The sequence below is a fragment of the Salvelinus alpinus genome, chromosome 5, assembly GCF_045679555.1.
Source record: "Salvelinus alpinus chromosome 5, SLU_Salpinus.1, whole genome shotgun sequence".
NCBI lineage: Eukaryota > Metazoa > Chordata > Actinopteri > Salmoniformes > Salmonidae > Salvelinus > Salvelinus alpinus.
The window spans coordinates 78,753,736-78,776,228 of record NC_092090.1 but is presented as its reverse complement, the minus strand read 5'-3'; the positions used below and the strand labels follow the sequence as shown (position 1 = coordinate 78,776,228).

The window sequence follows — 22,493 nt, the reverse complement described above, 5'->3', positions numbered from 1 at the left end:
TGTATAAAGCCTTTACTATAGCAAAGATTAAAAACAGCCGAATATATGAAATTGTTTATCCAACATGTGGTTACGTGAATCTTGGTGCCCACGGAATCAGTAGGCTATTAAATAGTCAACAAGCAGGATCTGTCTTATTTCTGTAGATATACTCTACATGAACAAAAGTATGTGGACACCTGCTCGTCGAACATCTCATTCCAAAATCATGGCCATTAATAAGGAGTTGGTCCCCTCTTTACTGCTTTAACAGCCTCCACTCTTCTGTGGAGGCTTTCCACTAGATGTTGGAACATGCTTCCATTTAGCCACAAGAGCATTAGTGAAGTCGGGCACTGATGTTGGGCGATTAGGCCTGGCTCGCAGTCGGCGTTCCAATTCATCCCAAAGATGTTCAATGGGGTTAAGGTCAGGGCTCTGTGCAGGCCAGTCAAGTTCTTTTACACCAATCTCGACAAACCATTTCTGTATGGACCTCGCGTTGTGCACAGGGGCATTGTCATGCTGAAACAGGAAAGGGCCTTCCCCAAACTGTTGCCACAAAGTTGGAAGCACAGAATCATCTAGAATGTCATTGTATGATGTAGCGTTAAGATTTCCCTTCACTGGAACTAAAGGGCCTTGCCCAAACCATGAAAAACAGCCCCAGACCATTATTCCTCCTCTACCAAACTTTAGTTGGCACTATGCCTTCAAGCAGTGTTACGGGATTTTTGTGTTTAATGACTAAAATATGTATACATTTGGCTTAGAATTATAACTCATAAATGTTGAATGTTATGTGTTCCTTGTTTAGAAAGAATGGGTTTATCTTCAGACAGGCTAGAATGAATTGTTAAAGGAATTTTGATTCCTGTTTATTAACCAATTCAATTAAAACACTCTGCCCATAAATAAGAATTTGTAAGATAATTATCAGCATAAAATGGACAGATACCAGTCTTAAAATAAATCAATCAATAGCGCTTATTCTCGAGAGTACTGATCATAATACATTTTACATCAGGTTATATAATAAAGATGATGTCATAGGTTTTAATGTCCAACCTCCTCTCGGATACAATGGCAATACAGTTCGAGTTCTCATTACTGTCTGCCACCTGTTCAACTATCTACAACCAACTCAAGGTCTTCCCCTCCCTGGGTAGAGACATCATTCTAGCCTGTCTGAAGATAAACCCATTCTTTCTAAACAAGGAACACATAACATTCAACATTTATGAGTTATAATTCTAAGCCAAATGTATACATATTTTAGTCATTAAACACAAAAATCCCGTAACAAGCAGGTAGCGGCAGGTAGCCTAGTAGCCTAGAGGTTAGAGCGTTGGACTAGTAACCAGAAGGTTGCAAGATCGAATCCCTGAGCTGACAAGGTAAAAATCTGTCGTTCTGCCCCTGAACAAGGCAGTTAAACCCACTGTTCCTAGGCCGTCATTGAAACTATCTAGGCAATTTATCTAGGCAAGTCAGTTAAGGACAAATCCTTAGTTTCAATGTATATATATATATATATATTTTTTTTAAAGGTAGCGTTCTCCTGGCAATCGCCAAACCCAGATTCGACCTTGGACTGGCAGATGGTGAATCGTGATTCATCACTCCAGAGAACACATGTCCACACAATGGCGGCGAGCTTTACACCACTCCAGCCGACACTTGGCATTGCGCATAGTGATTTTAGGCTTGTGTGCGGCTGATCAGCCATGGAAACCCATTTCATGAAGCTCCCGACAGTGTTATTGTGCTGACGTTGCTTCCAGAGGCAGTGCTGCAACCGAGAACAGACAATTTTTACACGCTTCAGCACTGGGCGGTCCCGTTCTGTGAGCTTGTGTGGCCTACAACTTTGCGGCTGAGCCGTTGTTGCTCCTAGACGTTTCCACTTCACGATAAAAGCACTTACAGTTTACTAGGGCAGCTATAGCAGGGCAGAAATTGACAAACTGACTTGTTGGAAAGGTGGCATCCTATTATGACGGTGCCACGTTTAAGGTCACAGAGCTCTTCAGTAAGGCCATTCTACTGCCAATGTTTGTCTTTGGAGATTGCATGGCTGTGTGCTCGATTTTATACACCTGTCAGCAACAGGTGTGGTTGAAATAGCCGAATCCACTCATTTGAAGAGGTGTCCACAAACTTTCGTATATATAGTGTATATGGATGATTTATAAAAAGCCAGGGCTCATTTAACAGTTAGGATGTTGATCATAACCCTAATTAAGTTGGGGTTTCCTCTCTTTTCTTAGACAATAAGGCAAGGGCTGTTTTCTCGTCTCCTCATTCTGCTGCTGCCTCCGCCGCATTGTTCTCAACACAAATATGCTGGTTAACTTTGCCATTATGTACATAGCAACATGGTCTAGGAAAAGGCGCCAATTCAACAGTGCACTGATGTGTTTCAGAACCGCGGACAGCGACCAACGTGGAAGAAAGCAATTGTCCTTACAAAACCACATCCAATTTCAGTAGCACATGTCTTAGAGTGACGGACTGTGCCATCCACACGGCCTCCACAATGGATTAGTCCACTCAGATAGGCGCGAATCAGACAGGTGTCTAGTACACCATGTATGTATGTATGTATGTATTCGACTAAAGAAATCTTGGTCGACCAGTCAACTAAATGATTCAGAGGGGTTGGGTTAAATGCCGAAGACACATTTCAGTTGAATGCAATCAGTTGTACGACTGACTAGATATTCCCCTTTCCCCTAAATGGGGTCAGCCCTAAACCAAACACTTCCAGTATAGTTCACTCAGCTCACAGACAAGAGAGAGGGAAGGAGAATTAAACAAAAGAGGTCAGTTAGATAAGAGACAGACACGTCTGAATGGACAGACAGAAAATTAAATATCAAGTGTAGAAGAGTAAAAAGTACAGCACCAAAAAAGCCCCAAAGCCCCATAGGTTCTCTAGAGCTGCCACTGTGTGCCTTTTTAAGGCCCTTGGAGGAACAACATCCAGTGGTGAGGGAAGCGAGCGTAGGACTCTGTCCCCTTATAGCGCCAGAACACTGCACTGAATCATGAGGTTCCGGTGTTAGATAGGGCGAAACAGAGAGGCAGGGCTGTCGCTGAGTGAGTGAACCAGACAGACTGACAGAAGTCAGTGTTTCAACATACTATAACACAGGTACCAAAACAGGTGCAGTTGATGACTATTTCCTTGGTACAACAGGGTTTTACCTGGCGTTCCTCTGTGATCAGGCTCTCGTCAACACGGATGTATGTGAGCTGCCGATGGTCCAGGAAGGCCTCCAGGATGTCCAGCATCTTCACCATCTGTGTGAAGATGAGGACGCGGCGATTCTCCGACCTCAGCTTCTGGAGCAGAATGGCCAGGGCCTCAAGTTTACCTTCGGAGCAAATTGTTTTTAATTTCTGTGTAGTTCGAAAGATGTGTGCAGCCCAAGCAGACAAGCCCTGGCACACAGCTAAATATATAATTGTCTGCTGAGCTCACCCGAGTCCATCTGCATGAGCTGCAGGTCAGGGAACTGGAGCAGGTGTCCAGAGGCCAGGCTGTGGATCTCTGTGCTGTGGGGGGCGGCGGCCTCCTGGAGCCTGCGACTGATCGACTTCTGCTCCAGGCTGTAGGGAGCTGGGGGATTGGCTGCATACAGGTAAGGGGGACGAGCTACTGCGGCAGGGACAACACATGATAACCTACAGAGAGAGGAGTGTTTTCAATGACTTGTATTTCTAATTTCTTAAAAGGCTATATGAACTCAAGTGTGATTATGTCTGTCATGATATTAAAACGTTTAATCCGACAGTGACGTGAGGTGATTGACCACCATGGGTAGTTGGGTACCTGCTGACTAGGCTGCTGCTGGCATCCTGGCGGTTTGTGGAGGAGAGCAGGGCAGACTGGAGGTGTGTTGTGGTGGCCACAGGAGTCCTCTGGGCCCTGAGGCAGCTGTCTCTGCCCACCCATCTCCAGCCCCTGGGGCTCAGGGCAGAGTGAGGAGCCCCTGGGGTCACAGAGCAGACCTGGCGCAGGTCAGCCCCGTACAGAACACTGCGGTCACAACGCCTCTCGTTGGCACTGAACAGGCGGCTCAGACGCTCCTTCAGATGACGACCCCTCTCCTCTGACGACACCTGTACACCACACAGAAAATAACGGCATCATAATCACATTTCATCCCTTCGGTGAGAATATATGGGGGGTTAGGAGACTACAGAAATATAAGTATGCTTTCATTTCATGTTCTTCTGTGTTCTACCAGTGCCTGTTCTACCTACCTGAGGGGCAATAGGAGCAGCAGGAGCAGGCTGGGCGCTCACTCCCAAGGCATTTGATGTCATCCCTGAAGCTTAAAAGTAAAAGGGAGAAAGACTAAGACCATTACAACACAATCACTTTGTTAGAAGTGTAAGCCATGACAGCAGACACGGAGTGCATACTACCGTGCTCTGAGCACGCAAATTGTAGCACGGGAGGGTCAAAGTGAGTCCAAATCAAAGTAAGCGAAATGAAGCACGGAGATCACTTGTTGAACGCGCTCTCCGTTTGTACATATTTTGAAACATGCATCGATGCAAGCTTCAACGGAAAGTATGCAGAGATATGACGCAACCATATATAAACTTACGGAAAATATCCACTTTAAACCTTACAATTTCACTCTGTGATAAGAGTCACTGACTCAAAGCCACAAGAGGGTAGAACATATTTCAAACGTTGCTTGTTAGGGGGGGGGGGGGGGGGGGGGGTAGTTGCAGAAACATTGGAATGGTTTAGTCTGCTCCTCAATAGTTGGACTTCCATTATTTGAGCTGAAGCGAGAGAAAATACACTGACTTCGGAATTAAATGTTGCCTATTCACATCTCATATGTTGCCTGAATACAATAGTGTATGTTGATACGTTAATAAATACATGCATGTTTACCTGCCTACGTACCATAGATCGCAAGCCCATAATAAAGTCAATAGGGCTAACCGGCTAGCTACTACTGTTATCCAGCCAGATAGAAACAAAGAATTGTTAGCTAGCTACCCACAAAGAAATGACATCTATCTCGCATAATACTAGTTTGAGGTCATTTTTGCCTGTTCAAATATCTGGTTAGCTACATTATTATGATTCACATATAGCTGGCTGATAGTTATGAAGTAAAACGTTTGCTTTGTGTATATTTCCATTGTCCTGGCTGGGAGACAGTTCCGTGAATGAGTAAGTTCAGAGTAAGTCAAATAGGGCTAACTGGATAGCTAGCTAGCCATGAAGAATTGGTATCTACCCAACAAATGATTTTACATTACCTTGCATAACAATTGTTTTCGGTAATTTTTTGCCTGTTTAACTAGCTGGCTAGCTTATTACGATTTACATATCTAGCTGATAATTCTGAAGTAAAACGTTTGCTTGGTGTTTATCTTGTTTTGTCTATTGTTGCCATTGTCCTGGCTGGAAGAAGGTTCAGTGAACGGGGAGGTAAAGCATGAGTTAATACAGTAGGAGGAGTGCGTGTGCTTCTCAAATGTAATGTTTTATGCATTCTCCACACTCTCATCCTCACAAGAACGTACTCTAGAGAATGTCGGAGAATGCACTCTGAGCATAAGAGTGTGGAACACGGTAATATGCAAATTGAAAAACACCCATAGTGATGTAATTTCTTGAGGCACTATCTGCGCTATTCACAGTTGAAGGTGGCAGGCTTACCTTGTTGGGCGGGGCCGGCTGGGGGTGGGGTGCCAGATCTGGTGGAGGAGTTGGAGATAGGTGCAGCCTGAGGTACCGTCTGCATGACCATGGAGCCCTGGGGCCGGAGGATCTGCTGACCAGGGGCCGACACTATCTGCAGGATGTTGCCTGTACCATCACACAGACAACACAGAATCCATTAAACAGATATAAACATTTAGTTTTAATCACTCTCGTACTGTGGTCCCCAAACTTTTGTGCTAACTACAGCTCAGATTTGTATATATATATTTTTTAATTAGATAACTTAAACGTAAGCCTCTGCAAAATTAACCTATTAAAACAGTTCTGTAGCAATGACATTAGTAGTAGACTATAGGCACAATACAGTATCACTGCATATTGGCTATGCTTGAATTGCCCTGCCAATGTTGTCCTTCTTAGACCATTTTGAAATTATACTTCAAAACTTGAGGTATATGATCACACTGGTAATGTTGTATTACTTGTGAGGCATAGCTGAGTGAGCATAAATTGAAATAATGTGCTTAAAAAAAAAACTGATTGTGCATGCAGGTGGTCAGTCTCAGCAGAGGAAGAGCATCAGAGGGTCTGCCTTTCACCGTGGTCCTGTCCCTCAGCTCTCCCCCCTCTGCTAAGAGTGAGACTGACCAAAAAAGGGAACACCGTCTGAGCAGATGCCCAAAATTGAGTCACACCACATAATCTCTGCCCCATGCAGGATTCCTGTTGTTACTCCTATGAGCAGAACAAGTGAAACATTAAAACACACACAGCCACTAATAAGAACAACGCAGGCCTACAGATACACTTTGCTCCTCATTCATTGAAGCTGCAGTGCTGGTTGCAGCACGAGTGGAGAAGCGCATTTCATGGCTTATAAAAGTGTAAAAAATATATATATATATATTTAAGTGCTGACAGCCGAATAAAAGGCCTATAGGTGCACTTGATTTTCTCTCCGGGCACGCCGAGAAGGCGAAGATTGTACCTTCAGACACACGAAAAGGTTCAAAATGCGAACACTTCACCTACCCGGCGCGCAGGGCAGTTGAAACAAGTGCACCTATTGTCAACTGTGCGAGACAGAAAAAAGTAGGAATACAACGCTGTTTATTTTCATAGAAATGTTTGGTGATATAGACTATAAAATGCTATAAGATCGACCAGGCGACTATAAGATCGACCAGGCGATCGGCCCTTTGGTGACCACTGCTTTAGTAAGAATGTCTATACATGTAACATTGGTTATCCAACTCTGTACTTCTATGATGTGGACTCTACCAAATACATGGTCGAGTTAAAAGAAGGAGTATCATTTAAAATAGCATCTTCGTTGTAAGTGATTACAATATAGCGAAGGACATTCTGACAAAAAGGGCAGGGAGAAAAAGAGAAGTCATAGGGAGAGTATGAAATGTTGGGTGTACATTACCGAGTGTACCTTGGAGCTGCAAGGGCTGCCCTGTGGTGAGCTGTCGGAGCTGGCTGGGGGACAGGGTGAACTTGTTACCCTGGAACTGCAGAGTGACGGGGGTCTCAGGCTGGGAGATTCGGTTCTGGCTGCCTGCTATGGAGCCTGCTATGGACGCCAGCTGGGCTATCTTCAACACATCTCCACCTTCAGCAGGAGGAAAGACAAACACACACACACCTCTAATCAAATAACACCACAGACCAAAAGAGTACTGCTGTATGACTGCGTCACCAAAAATACATTTCAGTTAGTTGAAGGGTGAGAGAGACTAGACATGCAATACCAGGGTGGGTTAATAAGTGGGATGAGCGTAGGTAGCTGCCCTCCACAACATGTGAACCATTGCAGTAGGTAATCTCTAGCCAACCCGGAGTGGGAAAACAAACAAAACAGTGATTTTCAGGTGAGACAGAGAACCTGCAACAAACAAGTATTCAGTTAAAGCAGTGGCTTGCACTTAACTGCCTTTTCAACTACTACAACACACCTATTACAGGCATGCAAACAGATAACGCACCTTTATCCTCAATTATTGCCAACAAATAGCATTCTACCTAGAATAGTTTTATGCGCTATAATGTGTGTGTTGTGTGTTGAGTTGCTATTGAAAAGGTTTCTGTGTTTTCACACTGGGGGTAGGGAGTGGCCTGAGGTCAGCGGTGTGTGGGACCATTTCAACATGCTTAGCAGTACACAAACCCTCAGGGTCAAAAGAAACCATAACACAAAAAAATCTAACAAGAGGAAACAAAGCTTTGGGATCTCTTCCTGCAGCTGGGCTGGCAAGAAGCAAAAGATTAGTAAAATGGGAGAACCGATATTTAGGTGGAGGAAAATATAGTTTTAAATGGTTAAACCAGTCTTGTGTGGTCTGTCATGGCAGCAGACGTTGGGTTGTGGACATGCAGGTTTCAGACTGAGGAAGATTGAGGCTGTTTGGGGATGCTGCTGGCATGGCTCTAGTTCTCATTTATAAAGTGCTATTTTCTTCACTCAGTGATTCTCTGCAGTAAAATAGGACAATGGAAATGCCATAGCTGTAAACCTGAAGATGTTTTTTTACCTCAATATATCAAAAGGTAAAAAGGTTTTTGTTATATTAAACACTGTTAATAACATAATAATTTTCTAATACTAGAATTATATAGATTTTACAGATAGTTCACATTTTTTTCTAACTCTGTATTTAGACCAAACAAGTGTTGTTTCTTTAAAAGCAAAGACACTAACACCAAGCAGCAGTGTCCCAGAGAGAGAGAGGCCTGTTGTCAGAGCAGCCCTTTCCGTTGTGCCAAAAGTGGAGGGAGACATTGAAGGGAGGTGAGGGAAGGGGAGGAGGCCACTTACTAGGCAACCGTGCCTGGGCCTGAGACGTTAGAACCAGTCTCTGGGGAACCAGGCTGGGCTGGATGGCATGGGTGGGGCCTAGGGCCGGCCTGGGGACCTGGGCAATACCAGGTAGAGTGGGCTGGGCTGCGCCACACAGAGCCTGGCCCTGGGCCACAGGGGGGGCAGCCCCCACCACATGCTGGCCAGGGGCGGAGCTCCCAGAGGATGCTACAGCAGACCCAGTGGTGCCGGTGGTAGGAGAGGTAGTCTGAGCTTTCTGAATAGCCGTCCTGGCCACTGTGAAGTACAAGGGGGTTTGGGATGGGCTAACGTGTCAGTTAATTCAAAAGCACAACTCGAGGGTGGTGGTCCAGCAGTAAGTTTTGGTTTATACCCGTCTCGTATTGATTGATTTAGAGTCAAAAGAGGATGTCAATAAAATCAAATCTTCACCTTGGACTTCTCCATTTTAGGATAAATTTGGAGTAGTAAAATGTTGCTTTGGATTTTGCTCTGAAATGATGCTGATGACCATCTTTTAGTTACACATGCATAAACCACACAATTTGAAAATGAAATGGCGGTATTGACACACGCAGGCTATGCATAATTAGTTTAATTAACTTCTCTGAAAAGCAGTTTTTAGTGTCATGACCAACTCATATCACACTCATGCTTTACAAAACATTACATGGTAACATCATGAGATTATCTGTGTGAAACACACTACACAAATACTGTAAATAATGAACTGTAATTGTTTGATTACCTTCATTAAGTTATTCAACTTAAAAACAGCATGGAACACGTGTAAACCCCAGTGCATACCAAAGTGTAGCATTGTCAAGGGGTCTATAGGGAGGTCTTACCCTGTGTGGTGGTAGTGGTGGTGGCCCTGGCTGGCTGAGGGGCAGTAGAAGTAGTAGTGGCGGTGGTGGTGTGCGGGGTGATAGTGGTGGCTGGAGGACGCTGCTGACCCACAGTATTGGTCATGGGCACCAGACGGCCCTCTGGCTTAGTGCCATACTGCACTGGCTGGAACAACCTGTCAATCAAATCATAGACTCAATAAAGATCAACGGTCATGCAGCACAGCCTAGCGCTACTGATGCAACATGATAGAATAGAATTAGTAAATGTGATTTCCCATTTTTGTGAGTAACAGAATGGAATCATCCATGTCATGTGTTTTAAGGTTTCCATGGGATGTGAAGGGTAGAGCACAGACCTCATGGGTTTGATCTTGCAGGGCTTGGGTCTGGCCGGTGGGTCCGGGGCACTGTGGATCTCCTCAATCAGCTGACGGGTGACTTTGAGTTTGGGTAGAACCTCCTCCGTCTCGTAGCGCGTCAGTCTGTTCTCATTACTGATCAGGTCGAACAGGGACAGGTCCAGGCTCTAGAAAAAGACAAAGGGAACACAAGTGTGTTTTGATAAACTAATCTAATCAATTTTATTCCACGTCACTCAGGTGAGCATTACTAATGAAATAGAATAAACTGGACTAAACCTCCAGGTGTTTTAGCTGTGTGTGGTACTGGTACCCTCCTAGTCGTACCGTGCGTTGGTCCTCCTGCAGGGCTCCCAGCACCAGGGAAGGGGTGTTGTACTGCAGAGAGGAACACACGTAGGAGCTGCTGGTCTCCCTGATGTTTACCAGGTCTGGGTGGTTACAGATCCTCTGCAGCTGCATCAGCACCTGCAGCACACTCACAAAATGACCAGTCTTCAATGCCTCCTGGGCTCTAAGGGCAGACAGAAGACAGAGCACAAGACATTCAGAAAGAGGGTAAGTGAATTTAACATTGAGCAACAGTGCTCTGATAACAAAATAATAGGGCTGGGAATTGCCAGGTGTCTCACGAAACAATATCACAATACTTAGGTGCCAATACCGATTCTATATGTATTGCGATTCGATACTGCGATTTTACTGCGATTTGATGTTCCAAAAAAATTGCTCACTATAGGTCTGCTGCACAGGGACAAGAGAGCATGAGAACACAAGTTCTGATCAGTCAGGGAAATAACAGTGTTGAAAACTTGCTGGCTCACTATTTAAAAAGGAGAACGAGCTAGAAGACGAAAAATACCAGTTTGACGCAGGTACAGCTGACTAGCTCAACTACAGTAGCAAAAAAATATTTTTATAATATGTATATACACTGCTCAAAAAAATAAAGGGAACACTTAAACAACACAATGTAACTCCAAGTCAATCACACTTCTGTGAAATCAAACTGTCCACTTAGGAAGCAACACTGATTGACAATAAATTTCACATGCTGTTGTGCAAATGGAATAGACAAAAGGTGGAAATTATAGGCAATTAGCAAGACACCCCCAATAAAGGAGTGGTTCTGCAGGTGGTGACCACAGACCACTTCTCAGTTCCTATGCTTCCTGGCTGATGTTTTGGTCACTTTTGAATGCTGGCGGTGCTTTCACTCTAGTGGTAGCATGAGACGGAGTCTACAACCCACACAAGTGGCTCAGGTAGTGCAGCTCATCCAGGATGGCACATCAATGCGAGCTGTGGCAAGAAGGTTTGCTGTGTCTGTCAGCGTAGTGTCCAGAGCATGGAGGCGCTACCTGGAGACAGGCCAGTACATCAGGAGACGTGGAGGAGGCCGTAGGAGGGCAACAACCCAGCAGCAGGACCGCTACCTCCGCCTTTGTGCAAGGAGGAGCACTGCCAGAGCCCTGCAAAATGACCTCCAGCAGGCCACAAATGTGCATGTGTCTGCTCAAACGGTCAGAAACAGACTCCATGAGGGTGGTATGAGGGCCCGACGTCCACAGGTGGGGATTGTGCTTACAGCCCAACACCGTGCAGGACGTTTGGCATTTACCAGAGAACACCAAGATTGGCAAATTCGCCACTGGCGCCCTGTGCTCTTCACAGATGAATGCAGGTTCCCACTGAGCACATGTGACAGACGTGACAGTCTGGAGACGCCGTGGAGAACGTTCTGCTGCCTGTTTTTTTTTTTGATTGATACTTGTCCGAGTATAGAACTAAATACTATACTAATTAACATACATTAGGCAGAGGTTATGTGGTGTCTGGAGGGCCGACTCACCCTGGCTGAGTGAGGATATCTTCATACATGCTCTTCTGTCTGCTAGAAAGGCGACACTTGAGGATGTGTTCATACTTCTTAGGAAGCTGCTTCTCCACATCCCTCTTACAGCGCCTCAGGATGAAGGGTTGGATCATCTGCAGAGGAGAAAGAATGTCAGATTGAATGGTATCTAGGTGTGAACAGCTCTGGTAAATGGGAATCCTATTGATGACCAGTGGCACTGATAAACGCTTAAAATTGGAAAGCAGTGACTGTACAAGTAACATGATATATATATATACACACATATGTATGACGTCAGAGCTCTGGCTCTGCGCTTTGCAGCACTGTATGGGTTTTGACTGATAGCTGTTCTGAACTTAAGCATCTCTGTCGCCTGGTCGCTCGCCCGCCCGATCCCTCCCGCTAATTGGGCAACTTTTGCAGACTTTTTGTTTTTCTGGATGAGGGAAATGCTGTAAATTAAGAGGACTATGTATTTTGAAAGATGAGACGTTGAGGATTCTAATAAATACTGCTTTGATGTCATACAAGCCAGCAAAACACTTGTGAGTCCAAATGTGCACTTCACATATCCGTATCATAAAACTCATGTCACATACAGTACGCCAATGTTTATGAACACTATGTTTGGTTGTTCTGAACAGAATAAGCCGGTTTGTCTATTGTGAAGAAAATCTGCTGCAGCACATGCACCTGAACACTCATGACTCCTTTCTATGGTCACCAAAATGATCTGTCTCCATGAATTGCACTGTGAAAGCCCAATACTGTTATATCGTATTTTATAACTTAGCTAGTCATGTTGGCAATATAACAGTCTGAAATTATGCCCACCTAAGCCAGATTGTGAATTATAATGGACCGTTTTTGGATTGCGTAAACAACTAATTGTGTGAGGGCAGGGACGCAGGTTCAAAAAAGTGTGCCTGCTCTAGTTCTTATAGTTGAAGACTCTTCCAGTCCTAAAATGGAAAGTGAAACTGCTTAGGAACTGTACACATTTTGGAAAGGTGTGTGGCTACTTGGAGACACCAGTTAGTCCTCTCACTCAAACCCTTGTAATTTGTTGGTCATATGTCACACCTACCCCACATTTTCCAGGAATAGTCTTATGTAACTGAATGTATCCAGAGTATTTTCAGATTGTTATCAACAAATGCGGTAAAAAGTACAGTAAATGTAAAATTTACATGACACTGTTGATTTTATGTTTGGATTTAGTCTTGTGTCAGGTGAACTGCTGTGAACACCTTTGATCTAATAATTTCCCCATAATCACCAAACTGTTCCCTTTCAATTGCTACCATGCTTATGCAGATACTTTTCATATTTCTTCTAGAAGAAACATTTCAATTTAGCCCTATGCATATAGGACAATCTCCACGAGGGTAAAGGGTTAAGCAAAGATATCTTCTTTAATGACCAGAAACACTTATTAGGAATGAAAGAACCTTCAGATACACAATCACTTCACACCACAACTGAAAGCGCCATCACATTGATGGATATCCATCACTACTGACTGACAAACTCTCAACACACAAGCATTAGGAAGAAGAGGGGTTTGGTTGTAACCCTACACTTACCCTGTGTAGGCGGATGACCAGTTTGTGGCAGTAGTCCTGGTTCTGGTCTGTGCCTGGCTTGACAGGGAAGTCTGTGTAGGGTCTGGTGATTCCTGGCAGGAGGAAGTGGATCATGGTCCACAGCTCCTTCAGTGTGTTCTGGAGTGGAGTGTTGATCAGGAGGATCCTCTGCTGACTGGAATACAAACCACACCAACACATCATTTGATTTTGTTTCTCTTGCTCTAACAATTTAAAAGGTCAAACCACATTTAAGAGTTTAGCCTTCTAAACTGTCTAAACAAACATTCATTTCATGCTAAGCTGAGACCAAAAAGCCTTCAGCAGACAATCTGTGTGGGAGTGTAACCATGGTGCCACCCTACAATAAGAGTTGTTACCTCTTGAGCGCAAAGATGGTTTCCCAGTGTTTCTCTGACATGTTCTTAATGAGCTGCACCTCATCCAGGACCAGGTGTTTCCACCTCCTCCTCAGGAAATGGCTCTGGTCCTTCAGCAGCAGCTTGTAGGACGTCAAACACACATGGAAGCTGTTGGTCTCCGCCCACCACTGGAGACATACCAACAACACAAGTTATGGACAGACAGAAACACAAACTGGTAAACCAGGGCAATTTAAATAACAGCAGAAGCCAAAAAGTGGTTGAGAAGAACATTTCAATCTTTATGGCATTCTATTCATGAGAAGTGTGCATTATTTATTGTCACATTTGGTGCTGCTGTCCTGCTCAAAGTCTCTCTGCTTGAATGGACTCAATATCATGGGGCTGTCTATTGAAAAAGGTCCTATTGAAACAGATCATTACTAGTTACCATTCTCTTTGCTCTGCGTTCCTGTCTGTTGCCAAGGTAGAGGAGGATCTTGAGGCCGGGACACCAGCGTTTAAACTCCATCTCCCAGCTCAGGATCTTACACGTCCTCACCACAACCAGATGGGGGCCCCAGATGCCTGAAAAATACAAATAAATTAAGTCTATATGAATGTTCACATGCATAAAAATACCTACATGTTTACATAAATAAACAAAAGATAAGCATTGAGTATAGTCTTCAACAGTAGGTTACCCTCTTGACAGGCTAGATGTGCCAGGTAGGCCACAGTCTGCACAGTCTTGCCCAGCCCGGTCTCGTCTGCTAAGATGCCGTTGAGGTGTTTCTTGTGGAGACTGGCTAGCCAGTCCACTCCGATCTGCTGGTACTCACGCAGTGATCCGTGCAGCAGGAAAGGAGCCTGGCTGCGGCCCTAAGATGCATAGCAAAGTGTCATAATGATTCCCTGTTTGTACATGTTAACCCACTAACTGTCCTCTTAAATACATATTTAATATATTACATTTCTCCCCCATTTATCTTTCCAAACTCCTCTCATTGAAAAACTGGTTAAATGACACCCAACAGTGAACGACTGGTTCAGTGAGAGATGTGATGACTCACAGAAGTGGTGGTCCTGGCACTGCCCTTGGGTAGGATGAGTTCTGTGGCGGCTGCCACCTCTGCTATGTCCTTCTTGGGCTTCCCGTCAGCACCAGGGGGGCTGGTCTTCTCAGAACCTCGATACTGGTCCACACTAAGCAGGGAGTCTATCACTACAGCCTCGTGGGGGGTGTCCAGAGAGGACGCCATCTCTGAGGGAACAATGACTACATCAGCACCACTGAGGGAACACCACCAGTCTACAAATCATTTTGATTTGAAACTAATAATCTTGGCATAGCAATGAGCATGAGCCACATAGCTAGACTTGTACACAGAGATGAAGTATATATGTAGAGTTTAGGTGCACCTTCAGTCTCATCCCTGCCATCCTCATCACTCTGTGGGGAAGGCTGGGGCCAGTCAAAGTTGTCAGCGTAGGCACCAGCATACTGTTTCATCAAAGCATCCAGCGGCATCTCAGCTGAGAACGATACAAGACACAGAAGGCTCAATAGACAAAAGACTAAGAGGCGCGTTTAAACCCTACATGACTTCATGAGTAATAAAAAAACCCCGAAGGAAATGGGAAGAAATCGATCACTAGCTATATAGTAAGAGAAAACAGTGCATCGTTCTGACCATCTTTAGCCAGATCTCCCAACTCTGCCTTCTGATCAGCTGTCACCTCCATGGCTTCCTGCTCCTCTATGGTGCTCTCCTCATCCTGAACTGAGAGAGAGAGAGAGAACAAAGCCATAGACAAGATACAACATTGTACACAACTGTTCAATGCAACAGTACACCTCAAATGATAAACCAGTAAAAATCTCTGGACACATAGTTTTGCACACATACCTTCTTCTGCCAATGAAGTGCTGGACTTTCGCTTCCTTGTTGACATATTGGGCTCCTGTGAATGAGCTGAATTTTGAATACATGTCCCTGCAAAACCCTGACTATGTGTCTGGACATTCTGGACAACCAGAGTGAGTCTGTACAGCCACCTACCTCTTTTTCAGCTTTCACTGCGTTTGACAGAGCAGGTTTAACATCTTGTCCTGCGACGCAAAGAATAACCAATATATTCAAAACGACATTATGAAATTTTGATTGTTTGACATCAATTTCAAAAAGCTCTTGAATAAAGTCTCACCTTTACTCGTTGCTCTCTGCAGGCTGAGCGTTTTCAGTCTTTTCTCATAAATCTGGAAACGCAGTTTAATTTCCACAACCTGAGAGAAACCAAATGGAACACATGAAGAGGGACAGACTCGATGACACTTCAGGTCTAAGGACAACAATGGAAAAGTTTCCACATTAAGAGAAATGTACCTGCTCAATGTTGGACCAGAAGAACTCCACCTCTCTGGCGATGGTGCTAGCAATGTGACGGAGACGCAGATCTTCCTCTTTCTTGGATCCCTCTTCCATCTTCTTCTGCTCGTCATGGTAACGGGAACAGGTGCGAACCAGCTGGGGAATATGCAATTATGATGAAGTAGTACTGAAACAATGTACAAGTACATAAGAATCACAGACATTACTTCAGTAAAAGTACAATAAGAGAACTCAGCCAGCATACCTTCTTGGCAGCAGCCATCTTCCACCTCCTCTCCTGGGCAAAGTCAGCTGCCATCCACTGCATCTCCTCCAGTAGGTAGTCCCAGTGGGATTTGGGCCGAGAGGACTCCATGAGCTTGGGCAGCCTGCTGGCTGACCACTGGCCCTCTTTCCTCAGCTCAGAGATACGCTGGTGCACCTGGCTCTCCTGGGGGGGAATCAGAGAGAGGACACTTTATGAGCAGCCGGAAAACAAAAGCACTTGCAGAGTGATGGGTTACTTTTGAGAAACCTCTCACCAGTTTGGCCTGTTCAGCTTGTTTGTCATGTGAACTCCCTTCTGATGACTGCATACCCGAGCCCTGACCAAAGCCTCCCATTTTGACTGTGGAGGTGCCGTTGGGGCCAGCCAGTTTGGACTGTGTGGCAGGATTGATGTTGGACCCAGAGGGGCGGAGGGGGCCAATTGTGTGGGGGGAGGGGAGTGAGTTGGGGGCGTTGAGGGGGGCAGGAGACATTGAGGGGTTGGACAGGGAGTTGGTCATTATTCTTTGGCCAGGTTGGTTGGAGTCTGCTCCAGGACGAGTGAGGGCCACAGTCTGATCAAGGGAGGAGAGAGAGAAGACAAAAAGTTGATCTACAAACCTATGAAAACAACCAAAAACATGCAATGTTTGGAAGCTATCCTCTAGACTCACAGCCTGTGCTGGCTGCAGCATGAGCTGGGGCTGCTGAGGCTGCATTTGGAGGTGAAGACCAGACTGCATCTGCTGCTGGAGCTGGGCCTGGAGCTGTGTGTGGGGGTTGACTGGAGCCATGATGGAGCCAGCCCCCTGCACCTTCACCTGGAGCTGATTGGCGGCCTGGGCTGAGCTCTCCACAAGTAGGGGCTGCTGAGAGAGAGCCATGGGCAGGACTGCCATGGGGAGGGCGCCCTGGGGCAGGCGGCCTGGCAGCTGGGGGGGAGGAGTGTGCAGGCTGGCAGCGTTCTGCACCGGAGGCCCTTTGGACGGGTCATACTGTGGCTGGTTCTGCTTCTGCCCAGGGATCTGGACTGTCTGCGGGTTGGGGGGCATCCCGCCTGGAGCACAGTAACCAAGTCATAGGGAACACAAAGGGATGGAGTGGAGAAAGGATAACAACATGTGGCTGTGAGTTAGTGTTGCTCTGTGGTTCCTCTATCCAAGTGTTGTCATGTCATACCAATCCTGCTCTGAATGAAGCAGGATTGCTTGAAGGCCTGTTAAAAGATAAACTATACACGGTGCATATAGAGGGACTGAGCAGTAGTCAGGCCAGAGGGCCACTTGTACCTCATACGTAAGCCATTATTTTTCAGTACTGACTGAACGTGATCATCAGATTCTAAAAGGAAGGTGTTTACAGCTCCATCTATTGTAACAGCTACCCAGAACGTATGAATTGGATGTACGTTATGAGTCAACAGTAGTGTAGTTCTTACTGTTGAGGAAGAGTGAAAACTAAAATTATACAGCACAATGATTACAGAAGAAACAAATCAATGTGATCATCTACATGTTCTTCAAATAAAATACTAAGTTTGTTAATGCAAAAATAAAAACATTTTCTGTAAAATGTTAAGAGAATGTGATTAAAACAGCTAAACTAATCATGCATAAACACCTTCAGCAGAGGGACTGAGAAGAAAGGTTTCCAAATCAAATGAAATAGAAAATACAGAAGAAAAATAAATAAACGCGCAATCACAAAAACACCTGATGTTTAACATGCATGAAGCAATGTAGTTCTTTTGTGGAACACAGAACATAGCAAAGCAGAGAAGTGAGCAGGACACACATGGGATCTTGCAGACAGCAGGCCTGGGCTGAGCATAGCTGTGGACCCTGACTAAGCAGCACTTGTCTTACCCCTCCCTGACCATCACTCACATCATCACCTAGACCACATCAACACCTGGACCTGACAGACACACCCACACCACGCCAACCTGTGACATATCATGACTGCACCAAACCTCATCTACCCGGCTCCCCTTCTTCCTACTACGACTGAGGGAAAGAGGCCAAGTCAGAATGATATGCCATGGAAACAGATGGGGGAAACCAAAAGGATGAGCATGATGGAACAAGTAAACAACAGATGCTCTTGATGACTGAACATAGGATTGAGATGCATTGTGAATCCATGTTGACAATGCAAGGACAGACAACGGAGGGGGACAGGGGTGCGGGATACGGATGGATGAGAATGATGACGAGTATAAAAAAGGAGGAACGAAAAAGCAATCATTAAAATGAGCAAACATGCCCCACTGAAAAGAGATGAATTTTTTCCAGGGTTCCTCCTTTCTCACTTTCCGTGATCCGCTTGCGAAATAGCCAAAGCTCCAACGGCACAGGAAAGTCCGTCCAAACAGACGATCGAGAAGAACAAAACTTCAGAAAAGAAGAAACGGATGGAGACGGATGATCAATAAAACATAAGTCAAATCATAGGACATGGCATCTTCCCAGTGAGAGGCTACTCCTTTTCTTCAGACTTGTTTTTTTATTTTTTATCTTCTTCCCCATTTTAGCCCATGGTCTAGAGAAAAAGAGCATGCTGGGAGAGCTAAGACTGAACTTCCTGAGGTCTGCTGGGGTGTCTGTCCAGTGGATGGATGAAGATCGCTTTGTTGATGCTGCTTGGAGGTTTTCGTTGGAGACGATGGGACGTTGTTGGAATTCAGTTTGTTTCTTTGGATTAAGGACACGTCCAGCAGCATTGAACAGAACACAGAACGGCCTGGTAGTAGCACTCCTACCTTGCGCTGTCGGCATAAGCTGCTGGAGTGGAACGCCAGGTGATCCTAAAGAACCAGGATGCTGGAAAATCATTCCATGGCGACCAACTTCAATCCGGGACCTCTTAGCCTGATCTGGGATTTAAAACACACAATACCCTCATAACGGAAAAAAGACACTCGGCAAACAGCAATGACCTTCTGTACACCATACAGACCACCTCTCCTTCCTTGGGTTAAGACTTCTACACACAGCGCTAGTAGAAGATGGCAAATATCTAAAAGCAGAAGCAATTTAAGGGAAGAAAAGAACGAAATAACAAAAAGAAAGAAAAGGGAGAGTAAACAAACCAACAAAAGAGCCACAGGAGTGTGCTGTCCTTGCCTTACCTGCTTGTGCCATTGCCTGTTGCCTCTTAAAGGCATCCATGTCCCCTGAGTTTGTCATGCTGCCAGCTGCTCCCTGGTGCACCTGAGGAGACATTTCCAAGGGTTAGTAAAAGCTTGGCAATCTAAAAAGAAACATTTAAGAGAGACAAAGATAAATCAGTTCCATCCTCTCTGTGTAGGGGTTGCAGTCATTTGGTGCCCCATCACCCTTCTCTACCTGGAACTGCTGCTGGGAAGAGAATGCTGCTGAAACATTGGGTGGAAGCTGTGTAGCTATGGCAACTGGTGTTCCGGCCTGTCCATCCTTTCCAGTTACAACCTTGACCTGGTAGTGGCACAGAGATTTGAACTAAATTCATATAGCCTATATACAGGATAAGAAGTAGAGACATTCTGAATGTATGACATGATAAATCAATCAATTCTGTAACAGTACCTCATCATTGATGACCTCAGACTGCTCCTCCTCTTCCTCTTCCTCCTCAAGGTCTAGGTCATTCTGTCTCAGGTAAGTGAAAAGCGGGACACAGGGCTTCTTCTTGAAAGCCAAATAGTCCATCATGTTCCCCTGGAGGTGCTGCAGGAAGAACAGCTCAATCAGGTAGTCTTTGAAGACTTCCTTCAGACCCTCCATCTTCTTAGTGTGGTGCTCCAGACACTGCTTCCTCAGCTGGGCCACTTCTGGGTTGGAGGGTGCAATCTCCTCCAGCTTTTTGGGTATCTGTTTCTTGATGGACCCCAAGCACATGCCGGTAGGGGTGAGAGGGGTATTGGGGATGCCTTGGGAAGGGTTAATGAGGGAAGGGCTGGAGGGAGGAATGGTGGAGGGCATACTGAAAGACACTGTGGCAGCTGTCCCCACTCCAGTTACCATACCCTGTGAAGTCTTCTCAAATATCATGGGACGCGCCAGCTGCCCCTGGATGATACTGCTGATTTGAGGTGGGAGGTTGGAGGTGGTTATGTGGCCTGGGCTCCCCAGTGTGGGCAAAACAGTCCCACTGGCCACAGGACTCTGAGGTCCGAGGTGGTGGATGGTGCCTCCCGTCTGTGAGTGGGGCTGGGACAGACTGCGTTCACGCACAGAGCCTGGCACCCCTGGGGAGGCCAGCTGCACCTGCCCAGCTGTGGTTGGAGTTAGCTGCGTCAGCCCTGTACCCTCTTGGTAAACAAAGTGCCCACTTCCAGGTGGGCTGCCAAGACTGATTTGTCTCACAAGCATGCCAGCATCAACAAAGCGTGTTGGGCTCTGTCCACACAAACCCAGTCCTGTTACAGGTGCCCCTGGTCGCTGGAGGGGGACTGGGCTGTGCTGAGTGGGACTTTGTGGTTGCATGGATTGTGGCAGAGGTGAGGTGACCTGGATATAGGACGGGGCAGGCTCAAACCTCCACTGCGGGGCCGTGTGCTGGAAGCCGGGAGAGCCTGGGTTCTGGAGGGGGAGCGGGGTGAGGGTGATCTGTTGGTTGCCCGTCACCATTTGACTGACATTTTGTAAGGTGATGTTCATGTTCTGGCCTGTGACAGGGCTGCGGCTCATTATTATCTGGTAGTTGGGGGACTGGGGGCCTGAAGGGCTGGCTGCAGATGCAAACGTGGTCACAGTTGATTGTGGATGGTTGGCTGTTGCCTGCTGTTGAGTAACTGCCATGGTCTGCTGCTTCTGGTGATCTTCTGCTTCAGATCCAGTGGTGGACTTGGATCTCTGAAGTTGCCGTTGCACATTCTGTGGTCCACTCCCATGGTGCATTGCGTAACACTGTTACTGTATGGGAAACAATACCTGTAGAGGATAGACATTCAAATCATGTAATCGATATTGGTGAAATTTTATATTCCATCTTAAAATGGACATATTCTTTGTAACAATGACAATCAGTCACAATTTCGAACATAACTTCATGATACTGAAACGTTAAAAAATATATATATTTTGAAAGCCATTAGTGAATGGCTTGGCCAAATGTCATGATGAGTTTCATCACACACACGCTAGCTAACTAGACATTCACTGTTAGGCGAGAGACGCAGATCAGCATCTTGAGTGACAGCTATAGAGCTAGTTAGCTAACCATTGTTGTTGGCAGAATTTGACAGGCAATGTAGCAATCCTATTGAGCTAACGTTAACTAGGTAATGTTAATAGTTAGCTACCTGTCTAGCTTATTTCGTGTTATGTCATTAACTTGCTAACACCACCGTCATAACCAGCCGCACTGATTAATAAACCATAACGTTACGGCTGTAACTACAGCTTTTCAAATTAGCTGTAGCCAGCTAGCTACATTATGCTAATTTTGCACGGCCTTGTCCTACTAGCTAGCTAGCTAGCTCAGATATGATATCGCTAGCTAACATTAGGGTTTAGTATGATATTAGCCAATGCAACTCAACGCTGTCCATGTATGGATGAAATATGTACGGTGCTTAGAATATATTTTTGGAGAAGTCAACTAAACGTCCATATACTTAGCACGCGTAAGGCCGAAATGCCGCTCCTTCCCTCCGATAGTAGCGTGCTAGCTAATATGTTAGCCGCAGGGTAAATAGACATCACCGGATCTTGTTACTTACAGCAAATACAACTCCCGCGGTAGTCTCATCAATCAAAACGTATTCTTTAAAACAAAGACAATAATTATGTAGTGTAAATACTGCTATACAGCAATATTACATTTCATGCATTGGACATATTTAATTCTGAAACATGGCGGTGGCCACCTTATTTTTTTTCTATCTATTCATTGAAGAACCGGAAGCAGTTCCGTTTCAAAGGAAGTGAACAACCCTGGAGTCGAGCTGATTGACAAGAATGTAAACCAACCCCTCAACATACAATAGAGTAGAGATGATTTCTAGTACCTCTATGGGCGCATTGCCCTTAACCACAAATAGCTTAGTCTAAGGAACTTGAAATAACCTAGCTATAGCCAATTGATTCTCTCATGCTACTTTATTATATTAATTGTTTATATTTTTTCCCCCTAAAACCAACTGCAAAACATTTCTTTGCACTATAAAGATGCGTCAAACTCAATACATACAGTCATGAACTAGGACCATTCAAAATATTGTAGTAGGTTTAACTTCCATCTCCACCTACCAATGCCTCACATCAAAACATGCCTCCTCTGTACTGTAGATCTGGATTTGGGCAAATGTTCTGTTGAGCAGCTGGCAAGTGTAGAGTACAACAGAAAC

The 22,493-nt window shown here is 45.3% G+C and overlaps 1 protein-coding gene across 4 annotated transcripts in view; it reads right to left on the bottom strand.

The window, feature by feature from the left end:
* ep400 (E1A binding protein p400) overlaps window positions 1-22,036 on the bottom strand; it is a 35,218-nt gene extending 13,182 nt beyond the window's left edge. For all 4 annotated transcript variants that reach the window (XM_071403427.1, XM_071403429.1, XM_071403428.1 and 1 more), the window contains exons 1-29: window positions 21,867-22,036; window positions 19,729-21,075; window positions 19,510-19,617; window positions 19,293-19,374; window positions 18,924-19,037; window positions 16,837-17,219; window positions 16,438-16,737; window positions 16,161-16,346; window positions 15,911-16,051; window positions 15,732-15,810; window positions 15,587-15,636; window positions 15,434-15,488; window positions 15,218-15,307; window positions 14,946-15,059; window positions 14,597-14,787; window positions 14,228-14,405; window positions 13,975-14,111; window positions 13,542-13,711; window positions 13,162-13,336; window positions 11,570-11,706; window positions 10,045-10,231; window positions 9,715-9,884; window positions 9,356-9,531; window positions 7,116-7,301; window positions 5,678-5,827; window positions 4,252-4,322; window positions 3,818-4,107; window positions 3,467-3,669; window positions 3,190-3,359 (exon numbers count right to left, since the gene is read on the bottom strand). In XM_071403427.1, coding sequence (XP_071259528.1) covers window positions 3,190-3,359; window positions 3,467-3,669; window positions 3,818-4,107; window positions 4,252-4,322; window positions 5,678-5,827; window positions 7,116-7,301; window positions 9,356-9,531; window positions 9,715-9,884; window positions 10,045-10,231; window positions 11,570-11,706; window positions 13,162-13,336; window positions 13,542-13,711; window positions 13,975-14,111; window positions 14,228-14,405; window positions 14,597-14,787; window positions 14,946-15,059; window positions 15,218-15,307; window positions 15,434-15,488; window positions 15,587-15,636; window positions 15,732-15,810; window positions 15,911-16,051; window positions 16,161-16,346; window positions 16,438-16,737; window positions 16,837-17,219; window positions 18,924-19,037; window positions 19,293-19,374; window positions 19,510-19,617; window positions 19,729-21,042 — 5,607 coding nt within the window. In that variant the 5' untranslated portion in view covers window positions 21,043-21,075; window positions 21,867-22,036. The remainder of the gene's footprint in view (window positions 1-3,189; window positions 3,360-3,466; window positions 3,670-3,817; window positions 4,108-4,251; window positions 4,323-5,677; window positions 5,828-7,115; window positions 7,302-9,355; window positions 9,532-9,714; window positions 9,885-10,044; window positions 10,232-11,569; window positions 11,707-13,161; window positions 13,337-13,541; window positions 13,712-13,974; window positions 14,112-14,227; window positions 14,406-14,596; window positions 14,788-14,945; window positions 15,060-15,217; window positions 15,308-15,433; window positions 15,489-15,586; window positions 15,637-15,731; window positions 15,811-15,910; window positions 16,052-16,160; window positions 16,347-16,437; window positions 16,738-16,836; window positions 17,220-18,923; window positions 19,038-19,292; window positions 19,375-19,509; window positions 19,618-19,728; window positions 21,076-21,866) is intronic.
* Window positions 22,037-22,493: the final 457 nt, after the last annotated feature.